At 43.2% G+C, this 16197-nt stretch overlaps 1 protein-coding gene across 1 annotated transcript in view; it reads left to right on the top strand.

Moving 5' to 3' along the window:
* Positions 1–16197, top strand: part of cacna1g (calcium channel, voltage-dependent, T type, alpha 1G subunit) — a gene marked incomplete at both ends in the record, with an annotated part of 226149 nt that overhangs the window by 152696 nt on the left and 57256 nt on the right. Inside the window, 6 exons of the mRNA XM_083994227.1 lie at positions 1585–1650; positions 8286–8367; positions 9398–9579; positions 10067–10405; positions 11813–11992; positions 12528–12628. Coding sequence (XP_083850353.1) covers positions 1585–1650; positions 8286–8367; positions 9398–9579; positions 10067–10405; positions 11813–11992; positions 12528–12628 — 950 coding nt within the window. The remainder of the gene's footprint in view (positions 1–1584; positions 1651–8285; positions 8368–9397; positions 9580–10066; positions 10406–11812; positions 11993–12527; positions 12629–16197) is intronic.

Below are 16197 nucleotides of genomic sequence, written 5' to 3'. Positions count from 1 at the left end.
GAGTCATGATTGAAATGATAAGGAAGTGTATGGAGTGTTGAGGTTACAGGAGTATCATTTCCTCAGAGTTTTGTCAGTCTGATCATTTGACCAAAACTGGAATGAAAAGAGACAGACAACACCATCTGGAGCCTCTAGTCTTGTGTCTATTAATGTGGGTCAGTCAAAGTATTGAATGTATTATGTATAGTATCTGTATATGAATGTATTGTTGCTTAGTAGATTTTTAGAACAGAACCAGTGGTCCATTGCTAATGTTAGATAAGCTAACTAGCATACAAACGTCAGGAGGTATTAAGATTTAAGTTTAACAGCACACAAAAGGAGAGCCAATGCTAACAGATAGCAAATAATTTTGGAGGACAACAATTGCTGTATCATAATGTATTTCCTTGTGCAAAAAGTTGAGAGTAATCCACATTTTAGCTTGATTAGCTTTTGCTTTTGTTGGTATCTTTTGGAGGAAGAAGAAATACATCTCCCAAAAGACATACGGTAATGCAGCCGCACTTTCGTACTTGTGACAAAGTGTGGAAGCCCAAAGTCCTGTCAGCTGTGTGTTCTGCTCTCCTGCTCTGTTCTCCTGTATCATCACAAAGGTTAAATCTCCATCTCCTTTTTCAACTTTACACCCTTTTCTGCAAACATGAAGTTTATTTTTAGTTGTCCAAACTTTCCCTGCGTCAGGGTTGCTGGGCAACGGGCATGATGGTAACTTGAATGATGTGAGCCAAGCCAGAAGAGAAATGGAGCCAAGACACATACACACAGCCATGCACTTTAAAGTATAATGTTCATGTTCTTTTGGACATGAAGGCGAGGTGAGGCGGCTGTCGGCCCTTTTTGACTGCTTTCATTTTCTTGATTTAGTTCCTTCCTCATCACCATGCTCCCTCTGTGCTGTATTTCTTCTTCTGTCCTCCATCCCTCTCACTCTCTGGGTCTGTCTCTGTCTGGTGTGACAATGTGTCCAAGTGACAGAATCCAATATCCGCTGCAGAGAGTGCAACCACACAAATCTCTCTCTCTTTATGGCGGGGGGAAAAAAGAGAGAAAAAAAAGATGTTATTCTTTTTTATTAGACCTCTCACTGTGACAATAAACACACACATGCAAACATGCACAATTCACACTGAAGCGCGCGCACGCACGCACGCACGCACTCGACATGTCGGCTAAAGGGGAATGCATCTTTGTCAAGCACAATATGTCCTGAAGAATGCATAGCTGCTGTGTGCTGTCATTACATTCATAATGTGTGTCAAGATCACTTTCACATCGGAATGATCCCCGACAATGGATCGACTGGTGGGTAAAATACGGCTGTGCATCTCTGACTATTCATGTTTTTGACTGCGTACTTGCCTGCAAGAGTGTGTGCACGTGCAGCACTGCACACTGTCCGGGACAGTTTGGTATGTTCTGTTGAATGGTAGAGTCCTGATGTTACAACATGCTGAACCTCCTCTAACTTTCTCCTCCTGTTCTTGTCGACTGCTGTGATTCCACCTCTCACCTGTGTGCCTCTTTTCCTGTTTGCGCCTCCCTCTCCTGTCGGGCTGCATCCCATCACTTCCACTATAGGAAGTGACCAAGCGGGAGGACTTGCATGCCCAGCTGAGCCTTATTCAGCTGCCTGTAGAATCAGGGGTATGTACAGCACTGCAGCTCTGCCTTCCCTAACTAACCGCCTTCCCCACTGTCCCCCTCTGCCCTCCCTCACTTCCTCTTCCCCCCACCCACGCGTAAAGATGCTTTGAGGTGATGTCACAGATCTCTCGATGGCCACAGTTTGGAGGATCTTTGCCTTGGTGCTTCTTATTAATGCGTCTGCTGGCTTTTTGACATCATATTTACTCAGTCATAGGCCCCTGGCTTGGTAATTTATCAAATAGAATATAGTAGATGAAAATAAGCAAGTCCAAGCTATTGATTGTGTCTTGTCTTAATGGGCCACTCCACCCAAATTGGAAAAAGGTTCCTCTATATTTTTAACTTGTCCTCACTGGTGTTGGAGCCAAGCATATCGTCTGTGTTCTATCCACAGACGTTATGAGATCTTCGCTGCTGTCAAACAAATTCAATACAGTACTGAAGTGGGAAGTAAGAGCCCAGTTCATCATCAAACAGTATCAAGTGAGTTTCTGGAGTTTTTCCAGGGCTTGAATGGACACGACACTGATGAGTCATCAGGAAGAGCCAACAACAAAAGATGAGCAACTGCGATAGGAAATATTTGAGAAGGCCAGAAGGCAAAGGTACGAGTCTTCCCGCATTAAAATGTCAGTGGAGAAGTGAGCTACAGCTTGCACTGTGATTTTTAGTAATAAACATTTCATTAGCTGGCTTTAGATTTTGTTGCATCAGCCACTAATGGCAGAGTAACAGCAAAAGTTCAGCCTCTGTAGAAACCTGATAGATTTCATAGTATTCTCCACAGCCTGAATATGTATCATTGTATTTAACGACTGAAAATTATATTCAGTTTAATTTGAAGTCAAGTTCAAGTAGGAAAAGTAATAAATAAAGTGAAATATGTGTATGAGAATCCTCAGATGCCTTCAAGCTGCACTATTTGTTAAAGTGAGGAAAAGTTACTGTAACACAACAAATCAAACATATTTCTTAACATTTGAAAAATAAGCTATGTGAAAATGAATATAAATGGTTGTTACAGGAGTGACATAAAACAATGGAACATTAGCATGACCATACTGTACAGCTTGAAAAAAACAGGTATGCTGCAGTTAGGTAATTTAGCCCATAAGCCAATATGTAACTTAATATTGTTAAAATAGCTGTAAGACTTCTTTGTTGAGAACATCACTGTAAAAAGTTGTCCTCACATTTCATAAACAGGTGGCTTTTTTGTCTTCACAATTTGTGTGAACCGGCCCTTTAAAATGAGTGCTTGTGATAATCACCCTAACAAAATACAACAGCAATACTGCACGGTGATTGGTTTTATCACTGGGAAACAACCAGTCTCTTCCAAAAGCCCAACAGAAATGTGGAAATGTGGTAAAAAGCAATTTGTGGCTGCCCATATTGCCAAAAAACAGAGGACCTCCAACGTCGCTGCCAGAGAATGTGTCAGATCATCTCAAAGTCATGTGACCTGCTTCCTGCATGCTGCCCTTGCTGCTGGGACTAACCGGGGCCAACTGAGTGACTGTTCACAGCAGTTTAGGAAAGACAACAGAGGGCTTAAACAACTTGCATCACTCTGCTCTGTGTGTGTATGTGTGTTTTCTTTCTCTTTTTTGGGTCCTCTTTAAAAGCAGACTCCATCAAACACACATCAAACCCCAGACTGAATGCTCACCTCCCACCAGCCCTCCACTCCTCTCTTTCTTTTCTTTCCAGCCTCGGGGTAAGAACGCCACAGTGGTGCTGCCAAAACCCCTCCTCTCTCAGTCTCTGTTTTTTGTGGCTGGGGTTGCAGAGGAGACGCACAGTAACTGGGCTGGAGGGGTGGAGGGCAGCCAGACGAGAGGTTGAGAGCTAATAAAGAAAACAGAAGAGATGGACTCTGTTTGCATGACTCAGGCTCTCAGGGCAAGGCCAGTACACTCAGTGAAATGAGGCCTTTGCACAACAGATGGTTGTAAGTTTGGTCCTCACATCCTCTAATTTCAAATTCTTCTTGCTCTTGAGTTCTCCACTGTTGTTGTTGTTTATTTTGTTGGGTCACTGAGGGCCTGAGCTTGAAGTGGGGATGTTGAGTGGAGTCTGCTGTTTGGTCTAATGGGTGAAAATGTTACTATATTTCAATTCTCTGATGTTATCTATTATGAAACGCTGAACACTGTGTTTTTGTGTACTTTATATATTGCATACACAAGCCAACTGTGGAAAACTTTGGCCATGAAATAGTTTTATATAATTTCAAGTTTGTGGTGCACATTTTCAGCCAATTTAAAAATGAAAATAAGAAGTCCATGAACACAATACCTACAAGTGCAACATTTCAAACTAAATTTGATTTGATTGGTCAAAATGAGAGGTCAAGGGCACAGTGACCACACATTGGCCTTGTGAATGCAATATTTCTGTGAGTCTTTGGGAATTTCTTTGAATTTGATACAAACCATGTCCATGTCCCATGTCCAAGTCCAATGTCCACTTTGACTCAAGGTCAAGATCAGAAAACACTTTTCGGTCATTTTCAGTCTGACTGCAAACTGGTGGAGGCCATAAACTGCAACCTGGTAATTCTAGTTTAGGGAGAAGTCCTGCCAAACAAATACATACAGTATTAATTAAATAATAGTGCATTTTCATTAAAGTGTTTAGGACAACACATATGCCTATGTCAGTGTTTTTCAACCTTGTGGTCGGGTTCCCATGTGGGGTCACCTGGAATTCAAATGGGGTCGCCTGAAATGTCTAGTAATTGATAAAAAAAATTACTGATACAATTTCTTACTATAATACGTAATATAAATGGAGTTAATATAAAATGCAGCATATAGAAATATCTGAGCTGGCTCATCTTGATTGATGGCTGCAGTCACGTGATCACGGGGTCGCCAGAAAATTGTGATGTCACGGGTCACGAGCCAAAAAAGGTTGGGAACCATTGGCCTATGTTATTGAGGCCTATGCCTTCCATACCTTTAGGGTTGATCTGCTACAGCACAGGTGTTGTTGTCTTTGAGGTTCAAATGCAGCTGTAAAAATACACTGTTGGTGGACACACTCACACACACACATACACACAGGCAATTACACCCCTTCCTCCTATCAACAGCCACCCACAGTCTCCCATTTACACCCTTACTGAACAATGTAATTGAGATCCCCCTGTGTGCTGCTGGTGTCTATTATTGTCTGGCTATCAGCAGCACGCCTGGTCTGGCCCATCTCCTGGTCCCACCACCATACCCAAATTGAGGTGGCAGAGTGTAAACAAACAATCCAGCTATTTCAGGACCAAGGATTTCCCTCGAGTCCAGAGCCCCCTCCGAAGCCATCATCTCCACATTTGTTTTCTCCAGTGAAACAATCCATTGTCTAATATTTGGTGAGAACACTTCCTTCTACTAACCCATCTTGGCTCCTCAAACAAAAAGTAGAATCAACATAAGCACACAGGTCAGAAATCTAATCATATTACCATCTGGTTCCCTCTTTAGATTAGTAGTAAAACCAGAAAATATAAAAGCTACCCTTGTAATGGGTCTTGTACCAGTCTTATTTAATTCCTTCTCCTCCTTAATCTTTGCCTTATCTGGAAAACAAAACAAGATGGAGGAAAAACAAACACAAAATGTTCTTTCTTGTTGTTGTTCAAACTGCAGTTGGGCAGGGAAGCTTGCTTGTTTGTTTGGTTTTTTTTAATCCACCCTAGCTAGATCTTCTTTAGGGGATTTATTTTCTGACATCTGAATTACGAATTCATGTCTGCCTGTTCCGTGGAAGATGTCGTACGAAATGGATAAGAAGCAAAAAAGATTGAGAAGATGATGCAGAGAGACAAGATGGAGAGGGAAGAGAGAGTGGTGGAGGACAGCAACAGGATAAAAGAAGTAATTCTGTCAGATCAAAATCAGACTAGTGTTTTATTAATCTCTCCCTTGCAGTCTAATGTATCACTGACTGTTCCTCTTCACCTCTGCAGCCAGGCTGGATAGGACTTGAGTATAGTAGTTTAGAATAAAAACAACTAGTAATCTGTTGTTTTTATAATCGATTATTAAAAGTCAGTATTGGGTAATTGGGTAATCATAACCTGTGCTTCCACTGGAAATTTTTAAACTATAAACTCTTCAGTCAGTGAAGTATACAAAGTGGTAAGGTGGGATAGAAGAGGAAAAGAAAAAGAGAAGAAGGTGTTTTGTTGTTAAGAGGTTGTGACAATTGTTAAAAAAGGAAATAGAATGTCAAACCACCCTATTTTAAAACTTGAAATGCAAATATGTATAGATAGATGGATGGGTGGGTGGGTGGGTGGATGGGTGGATGATATTTTCAGCTGGATCATTATAATGCCGACCTTTCACTCACTTGTTTTCTTGCAAACCTGTCGAATTTGCAAAAGCAGGTTGATTCTGTTGAGCGAGCTGTTTTTTGTTTTGTTTTTTTGTGCCTCAGGAAAAAGAGAAGATGGTAAGGTTTCCCCAGGGGTCTTCACCTGGTCCTGTCAGGTCCAGTTGATATACTTACAGGAAGGCCTCACCACAAAGCCTCTGGCCTAGGTTTGATTCCTCTGTCGGTGCACACTGGCCTTTACAGTGACTAGAAAATCCCACAAATACAAGCTAAGCCTAACTGGCCACGGCTCAACAAGAACAAAATCCAGGATGAAAAACACAACTCTCCTCCTTTTCCTTCCTACCTAAGAAAAGGAAGGGAGGGGAAAACGATGAGGCTGAGCACCCATAATGCTTTGTGTTGATGCTCCTCTGGGTTTGTCCTCACAGCTGTCCTTTCTGTCTTTTAATTTCTTCTTTCTTTTGCCTGGTGAGAAATGTGTGAGGTATACAGTATGTGTGATATTTTGTTAGTGGTATAATGTAATGTGCTAAAACACATAAACTATTGCTAAAGAGAAGTTAACCCAATCCTTAAAGTCTACAACAGCAGTCAATACTACTGCTACTACACTTTTTGAAAGCCAAGATGTGAAGTCATGACTTTGGGTTGTGATTAAAAGCCTGAAATCTGCATAGTGTGAAGATAGCCAGATGGGCTGGGAGCCAGCAACACAGACTTTTGCTTTATTAAAGTGAGGTTAAAGATTCTAGACATCCAGATATGTGAATTACTGTAGATGATCCTGCAGAGACATCACCAGTGATCCCAGTGGAAGAATCTCAAAAACCAAAAGCAACAGAGGCATTTTGATCTACGTCCATTGGTCACGCCTCTTTTCGAAGGTGAATACTGTAGGCTACACCTTCCCATGACCGGTACCGTTATCTCAAATAAGACTTAAATGTGGTCTGGTCTAAGCAAGACTAGGTACCTCCAGGTGCTCCAGGTTTCCTGCAGTGAGCCAACATTTTAAAACTAAATCAGTAAGTGATATTTAAGAAGATGCAGGAGCGTGATGACCATGGTGATCTCCAAGTGGCCCTCGAGTTGATTACCCACTAGTTCATTAGCATCTTCTCTCCTTAGCTAATCTTCTTACTTTATAAATTGGGGGAAATCAGTCTGGGGCACACAAATAGAACCTTCAGCTGTGAGGAAAAACACATGCAAATTGGTGCCTCTAAGATAGCCATACCTAGCATGCCTCCAGTAAACAAATACAACACTACCCACACCCAGTTTGTCTCCAACACTCCTGGGAAGTTGGGAAGTTTCAAGAAAGTCATTTGTTAGTTTAATAAGAGGTGCACGGTGATTAGGTCCTGAGGCTTTACTACCCACAGTTTATTCACTTTGCTACCACAGAGATTTGACTCACTAGGTCGGCATTCCATTAATCCAGCATCCACCTGGCACCCTTGTGCATATTAATGGAGTCTGCAGGCTCTGGCATAGTGCAACAAATACAAAGCCGAAAACTGTGTTCACTGCAGTAGGTTCGTGAGTGGAAGACAGCGTGAGGCGCAAGGCAAGCAGAGGGTAATTAAGAGCTTGTGGGGGGAAAAAATCTGTGAAAGACAGTGAGGATGAGTAGATATGTCAACGTGAGATAATGTGGAAGACTCATTTTGACATCTCTGTCTGGAACAATGACAAAGCCAAACAATGGATGAAGACTTCTGCTGTTCTGACAAAAGTCAAACTGGGTTGCTGATTTCCAGATTGCTCTGTGCCACTGTGAAGTTTGTTTGGAGTGCGTCATGTGTACGTGTGAAAACCGTAGACTTAATGGATCACAGCAAGAAATAAACACAGCTACTGTGTTTCTGTCGGGTCAATACGTCTGCCATGTTCTATCTCAGAAGTGCCTCTTTGCCGTCGATGCTGATTGTGTTTCAGTGTGGTTCCGCAGTGATTTTATTTTTGTCTCACTCTCCTTGCATGGCAACACTTTACATACTTGATCTTTCTCTCCCTCTCTCTGTAACCTTTGACCTCTGAACTCTTGGGATTGGGGAGAGCTCACCCTCACCTACCTGCTTACAGAGAAAGGTTGCCTCTAGTGACTGATCCAAGGTCAGATTTGAGCTTTGACTGAGGCGATATTGGAATGGGACACATACAGCTGAGCAGGGATCTGTATTTAGAGGCAACTTGGACCCACCTGATTTCTGTTAACTCTAATCAGGAACAGACACTTCCACAGATGTTTTCCTCTAACACATTGTATGTGTTTGTTTGTTAAGGATGATGAACCGGGCTCAGATTGCTTAACACAAAGTATGGAGGATGTTAACGGCAGCAAGAAGGAGCCATCGGCCTCTGCAGGTGAGGCACACACACACACCATGTGCATAGTGCACAACACATGCTGCATGGCTCCATTGATTTATCTTATTAACACTAGAGGAGGAATGCAAATGCTTGAACTCCACTGTGTGATTCTCACTTCCTCCATTTACCAACACCTGGAAAAACTTGCTCCATCTGTGATCACACGGTTAACATTCCCCCTCCCTGCAGATCCCTGCAGATTATACACCATGTTGTTTTTTTGAATATATAAAGTTTGTGATAAGTTAACCAAGCTGGGCCTAAGGCATGTAAAGTACACCCTGTGCACCCTGTATCAGTCTTCCAACCACCTCCAGTGGGCACGTGGCTGGCTGTCGCTCTGCTCAGCATCAAACCATCAGCTTCATCCATAATTCCTCATACGCCAGTTCCCATCTCCTCTAATTACTGTGCTGCAGACTGAGCAGCCCAATGGAAACACTGGAGTACAACTCCCAGAAGTACAGTATCATCTCCTCTTCAGCCCTTCCACATGCTCTGTGTAAGAAGTGATTACATACTGGAAGAGCTGTGTATACATCTCCTTGGCCTTGACGAGTTCCCCTTTGCGTGTCATTTATTTCTGTGGCATCCAAACGTAATATTCTCTTTCCACACATCCCATTAATGCTTTACTGAAATATTCATGTTGGTCAATAACGGTATGAGGCATCTGTTTTTTAATGCTCTGCTGCATTACTGTACTGTACCCATTTACAGTAGCAGCCCTCCCCTTTGCACCACCTCTTCCTGCTCATCCTCCTGTTTTGATTCAATTTGGTTCTTTCATTTTCCTCTGATGCTTTTTGTTTCATCACCTTTTTTTGTTCCCTCTGTTTTATCTCTCACCTCTGTTGTTTTCTTTTCAACGCCGCTCTCTTTCATCCCTTTATTTCATCTATTATATGCTCCATTCTTTACGTTAAACCCTGGTCATCTTTAATCTTCTCTAACTCCCATGCCCTTTTCTCACACCCACTCCTAACCCACGTTTTATTCTCTCCATCCCTCTCTTCTTTACTAGTAGTGCCTGTAAATGGTCATGTGGACCTGAAGACCAGCCTCACTCCACCTCTAATCACCCACACGGCTGCCACCCCCATGCCTGTACCGAAGCTTCCAGTGGGTGGTGACCCCATCTTGGGCTACGAGTCCCGTCGAGGCAGCAGCGTCTCCATGGACCCGGCCTGCTATGAAAAATCACCGGTTCGTGCATTTATTATTATTCTCACATGTACTAAAAGCACGTGGCAGATCTCTAGTGTAATTCCCATGTACCGCAATGGCACAAAGCCAACGTTAATACATGTGTAAGGGGATAAGTGCCAGGAATTACTTCCAGTTCCTGCTTTCCACTGAATGTCTCTGGATTCATTGTATTTTCCGTGCTGATGTGTGGGGGGTCGTGATGATTGATGATGATTAATGTGGTGCACCAGTCTGACACTCTACTTACTGCTGCCTCTGCCACTCTGACAAACTGATTATTAGGATAAAGACCTGAGAAAATAAGCCCAGATCTGCTCCTGTCTGTCTCTGTCAGTGTGAATCTGCTTTCAATTCACCTCACGAGAATGAATCAATACACTTCTGCTCAGTTATTTACATGAAAGCACACGGCCCCTCCTGTAAATGTTTTCACTCCCCTGGTTTTGATCGCTCCGTCCCTCCGTTTGGCGCCCTCCCACTCCAGACCAGCGCCCGGAGCGCCTCTGCCTACGCCCCGTGGAGCTCCGGCAGCAGCTGGACCAGCCAGCGCTCCAGCTGGAACAGCCTGGGCCGCGCCCCGTCCATCAAGCGGCAGAGGCGGCAGTCCGGGGAGCGGCGGTCGCTCCTCTCCGGGGAGGCCGGCTCCAGCTCGGAGGACGGGGAGGGCGGAGGAGAAGGTGGAGGTGGTTTGATGGAGGATGACGACGCCTCGCTGGCCAGGACGGACTCCATGTCGCAGTCTCAGAGAGGCCCTGGGCATCGCAGGATGGAGTCAGTGGAGACTCAGAGCTCCATGGATCTGCAGCCTGATACTCTGCTCCAGGTAGACCCCCCCCCCCCCCCCCCCCCCTCTGCACCAACCATCACTTTAGACCTCTGACTGGTCTCTAGAGGACTGTTCACAGTATGACTCTTGACTTAGAGTGGTAAAAAAAAGAAATAAATGGATTCAAAACACCACAAACTGTTAGACCCTGCTCTCTTAACTGTAGTATCTTTTAATGTGCATCTTAAAATTATATTGCCAGTTTTTATGGTATTCCTCTTTCGTTGCTCTTACTGGAGTGTTGTTCCTATAGTCATGCCTTTAAGCTTGAGATGTTGCCACAATAAACAGTATGCGAACAAACACAACACTGTGTAAAAAAGTGTAAAACTTCTTTCACTCACCTATAAACCAGAATGACACGAGGCAGGGCAGTAATCATCATGCACAACCAGTCAATCAGAAAAGTTAACTTATGATATCCTAGCAATAAGCAGGATCTAGGCATGACTAGAACTAAAACTAATATGTGGCTGGACTGCCTCTGGTCAAATTCTCATTTTATGACTGTGACGTTATAGAGTGATTTCAGCTGTATTCACTGAGGATATGATCACTTAGAGAGAAAGGTAGAAGAGGCAGACTCTTTAAATAAACGACATATTAGTACATATTAGGCAGAATTGGAGAGAAACACCTGTCTCAGATTTGAGTCTGGCCTGTCATCCTCTCTCTGTCTGTCTCGCCTCTCTCTGTCTTGTGTGTCTTTCACTATGACTGTAATAAAGACAAAAGATAGTCTTCCTCTTGTACTTTCTGAAAGTATATACAGTCAGTTTACTCTGTCACAGTCAGGGATAGACTACAGGCAGTCCAGCAGTGCAGCCATATGCTAGGTTTTGACCTTGCTTTGTTTCACAAGAAAAGATAAAATATAGCTATATAGCTGTCTGTCTGTTTATTTGTAAACTCGACTCTTGTCATTTTAGACTGGGATGGATCTGTATCCCTCAGTGCTCAGTGCAGCACTGCAGTGACAAGGGATTACTCCTGATATTTGGCAAACAGGGAAGGTGCTTAATGGCACAAAATGTCTTTCAGGATCATGCAGTACACCCAGAATAGTTATCTTTGCAAAGCCAAAGAATATAGGGAACAAACAAAGTTTACAAAGTGAATACCAAATGTGTCAAAGTGACTCTTTAGCTTTAACATTAATCTGTGTGGGGCGGTGTTTAGCTTAGTTGGTAGAGCACCCGGCCCATGTGTTGAGGCTATAGCCCTATATCCTGTGTGTCATTCTCCCCCTCTCTGCCTCCCATTTCCTGTCTCTCTCTCAACTGTCCTGTGAAAGGCGAAAAAGCCCCAAAAATATGCTTAAAAAAAACAAAAAAACATTAATGTATGTATCTTCATTAATGGGTTGTGGGAACACTATTTTCATTCTCCTCTCTCCCTGTGTAGGTCCCCTACGTGCACCACTCAGCCAACGTGCACAGCTCCAGGCCCCCCTCACTGGGCCACATACAGCCCACAGAGCACAGCGACTGCAATGGGAAGGGTTCTCTGGCAGTGCTGGGACCAACACACGTCTCATTAGAGGACAACACTGAGGACGAAAACGCAGACGAGGAGCCCAGTCTGGTCAGTCGTTGTGCATGTCTACACATGTGTACAAACCTATCAGTCTGAATATGGCTAGCCAACTAACCAATCAGAGTAGAGCTACAAACCAACCAACTAACCAATCAGTATAGAGCTAGAAATGAAAATAGGGAAACAAGCCAACCATTCAGAATCCGGCTACATACAAACCAACCAACCAATCAGGATAAAGCTACAAACAAATCAGAGTACAGCGACAACAAGCCAACCAATCAGAAAAGAGATAGAAATCTACAAATCAACCGATAACAGTAGAAGTACAAAGCATTTGGAGCCACGTGCTGAATCCAACAGGAAACATGACCACATGAAAAGCAGCAAAGATAACAGAGGGATAGAGCATGAATATTTAAAACCCCTTTTTAATGAACCTTGTTTGATCCATAGGTATGAATTTGTCTGTATGAATAAAACAGTATAGCACAGTGACTCTCAATATGCAACAGGAAATTGTGCATTTCTGAATAATGAATCTACTGCCCTTTTTTTTTTTTTTTTTTGTTAATACCTGCAGGGGCGTTTCGCCAGATTGTTTCGCTGGCTGGAGAAGAAGCAGCCCGAGTGGTGTCGACAGAGAGACACCTGGTCACTTTACCTCTTCCCCCCAGAGTCCAGGTAGGATTCACACCTCCACTCATCTCATTAATTCTGCAGCTTCCTCCTTTTTTTGTTTTCTCATGTGGTACTTAAGCTAAAAATTAAACACAATATTTGAAAAGAGCAGCTCTGTTTAAAAGATAGTTCTGGCACAGGGAAAGGCAGAGTCATCGTCTTCATAATAAAGGATGGTGAACTGACAACTGACTGTAATGGCCAAATGTTTTCCACTGCAATGTGAGCGCAGCATTTTTTTTTTTTCCCCTCTTCCCTCCCACAATCTGACTTCAGAAGTCTCTTTTATCTGCACATTTCTGCCATGTCAGGGGTGAGTAAGCAGGAGCAGAGGGAGGAAGGGAGTTTCTCCTACTGAGTGCTGCATGTTATCTCTGCCACGTGCTGAATCCATCCGTTCCCAGCCTTATTCACCCCCTTACCCCCCTCTCTTTCTTCACTCCTCCTCCCCTTCTGGGGCTTTGATCTGTGAGTCGCTGCTATCTGTTTGGAGGATGTGGTTGTGAAGGCAACACCAAGCAAAAGGCTAGCCTCCAGCCTGCCATCACAGCACCACAACATGTTAATCAAACATCAAAGAACGACCCCCCCAGATCCAGCCCCACCTGATGGTTTTAATGTCAGCCATCACCTGTGTCATGGCAGGTCCAGTCCAACTGATACAATCATTGTTATAAGCCGTATATTTCCCTTTTAAAATGTGTTTTGACCCATGTGCTTATTTGTAATTAGCATGATAATGTTGATGCTGATAATTTGATGCAGTATCTGTGTGGGTGGGCACCATGGAAAGACTTATGGCACCGCCGTTCATCTTTGCTGCCAAATTACCCCTGTGGCCAAAAAAAGGCATTTTCACTATAGAGTGTCGCTGTAAAAGAGACACCTCCAAAACTGTCTACTGGACACTTTGTAGCAATAAACACAGTTAGGACTGTCGCAGTTAACGGCCGTAATCGACAGCATCAATACAGAAAATGTGTCAACATCAGTATTTGAAGACAACGTATCATTAAGTTAAGTTAAGTGTGTGGCTTCCACAAACATAAATGTACAATTTATGTTTGTGGAAGCCACACACTTAACATTGACAGCCATGTATTTATTTTCCATTTCATCAGTTATAGTCACACTGTTTCTCTGCCCTCTGCTCTCTGGGGGAGACTTGCTTGGACTTGCACACACATACACACACAGTTCATACACCCATGGAGCGCACAACAGAGCAGAGAAGCTTTGCCAGACACACAACCTGGTGAAGTAACTGCTCTGGACTTTACTAGAAGTGCAGTAAAAGGTTTTCACAGTTCAAATCACAAATACAATGCGTTGTAGTCTATTGATTAGTAGTGAGAGCTTTTTAACTTTAATGCCGTCATGTCGACCCTGCAGCTTTTGCCCTCCCAGGTTAAAATCTGTTCAACTGCTTATAAAACATGAATTGTAGAATTATTCATTTCCAAAAATCACTAGAATTTCATTTTTGTGACCATCAGGAACACATGTTGATGCATATGTAAATGTTTAGTCAAGCACAGATGTGATCAATTTGAATAAAACACCCAAAACTCAAAGAAAATATTGCTCATAATTACATATTCAGAAAAGAATATTGCAGAACCATCCATTTAATTTTAAGAGAGCAAACCATATTTCTAGTTTAAAAACAGAGTTTTGATATGTGGGGGGGCCGTGATGATTGATGTTCAAGAGGAGATTATAAAAGCGGAGTAAAAGATGTATCCCCTTTGAAAGTTCTTCGTGGTTCCCCACTCTGCTGGCCGTATTATGTAATTTGGGAAAGGTTAAAAGGAAAAAGTTCCCTGTAGTCTATTAGAAAACTGAAGGGGCTTGGCTTAAACCAGGATTTTAGCAGGCGTCCAATCACAGCGGGCTCAAAGGTTTCACCATGTGGAGAGTGACACCGAGGACACGGGCTCTGCGTGACACCTATTCTGGCCTTGGAAAAACGACGGATGCCCGCCTGTGCTCACAATCACATCAAGAGACAGCGGCATAGTGGGAGGCCCCGGAGTACAGCGGCATTCACATGGAGCCAAGTTCACCTCAGCCTGCCTTTGTGCTAACTGTTGTCGCGGCTACGACTGATGGTTACTGCAGGGGAAGTTTTTAATGAGCGAAGGAGTGGGCCCGGCTTTGTAGACACACTGTGATCCAGTCTCTGCAATTAGGTGTGTTTGCTGTGTAAGAACAGTGGTCTATCAACATGGAGACAGGAATGTGCCTGGGCTGTGTGTGTGTGTGTGTGGACAGCAATTGATCAGAATAGGCTGTGTAGTCGAGGAAAACACTGTGTCTCTGCTCAGCTCATTCCTGGAGAGCAATCACCGTGCACACAGGGAGCAGGGAAGAAGAATCGGGTGAGCCGCTCTAGTTCTTCCGCTCAAAGAGGAGCTGCATGACCGGCAGAAATCATTCAGCAGATGTTACAAGCAGATGTGTAGCTGAACTGTCTGTGCTGCTGAAGCAACAGGTGATGTTTTGGAAAATGAAGCACAAAAACACCTAAGAGATGTTCAAAGACAAGTGTAGAGGCAAAAGGTTTGTTCTATGGCGAGGGAGTAAAGACAACAATAAGTCTCACTGAGATTTGTAGAATTTATTACAGGATAGCATATCAGATTAGTATGAACAACCAGCAATAGTCAGCAATGATCATCAAAGAGATTCAGAGACCAAGTCTCGCTATTCGGCCGAATAGGGTGCAGTGTCTTTTAACCACGGGGGTCTCAAGAGACTGGACCCAGAGCGATGGTAGGATCAGATTTTTATACAGTGATGAACACATACACATGTTTATCCAGACAGTTCAAGGTACAGAGTATGTCTGGAAATGTATCATGACGTTAAGCATTACTTGCAAAAGAGGTACATTATTATAAACTATTTGTTCAATAGGAACAGTTTGACCAAAAGGAACTGAATCAATTAAAAAGTTTCACAACACATCAGAGCAAAAACCCAAGTTTCCCATTACAAGAACTTCAATAATGGAGATAAAGAAAGTAATTCACCAATCTGCAACCCTAATGGAGAAACAGAAAGATTTAGCATACAGCTTCTAACCTGACCTGTATGAGAATAGAGTTTAGACACAGGACCTGACATCATTGCATTTGAAACACTGATGCCAAATTCAAAAGGTCAGTAAATATCATCAAAGGAGAAAGCTTCACACACTTGTCAAAATCCTTTTATATGAAGATCCATGCATCAAGATGTCACTGGTTCTTTTGAGATGTTGATTTCAGAGGCTGTGCAGTTTTTCTTCAGGTATTATTGAGTGTTTGTGAGACTCTGGGACCATTTGAACTTGACATTAAAGTTCCCAGTCAGACAAGCCGTGAGAGGCGTGTCTCTGCCCTGTGTGTGTGTGTGTGTGTGTGTGTGTGTGTGTGTGTGTGTGCGTGTCCCCTCCCTCCCTCCCCATCTGCTCAAAGAAAACTCATGAATCATGGCTCCAGCTCCGGCTTATGTCAAGTAGGAATTAGCCAATACAGTTTGTGTACTATATGAATAATAACACCACAGTCAGATGACACACACATACA

Source organism: Trachurus trachurus (assembly GCF_905171665.1).
Source record: "Trachurus trachurus genome assembly, chromosome: 19".
Lineage (NCBI taxonomy): Eukaryota > Metazoa > Chordata > Actinopteri > Carangiformes > Carangidae > Trachurus > Trachurus trachurus.
Note: the sequence above shows the minus strand (reverse complement) of the source record. Positions and strands in the feature narration are given on the sequence as shown.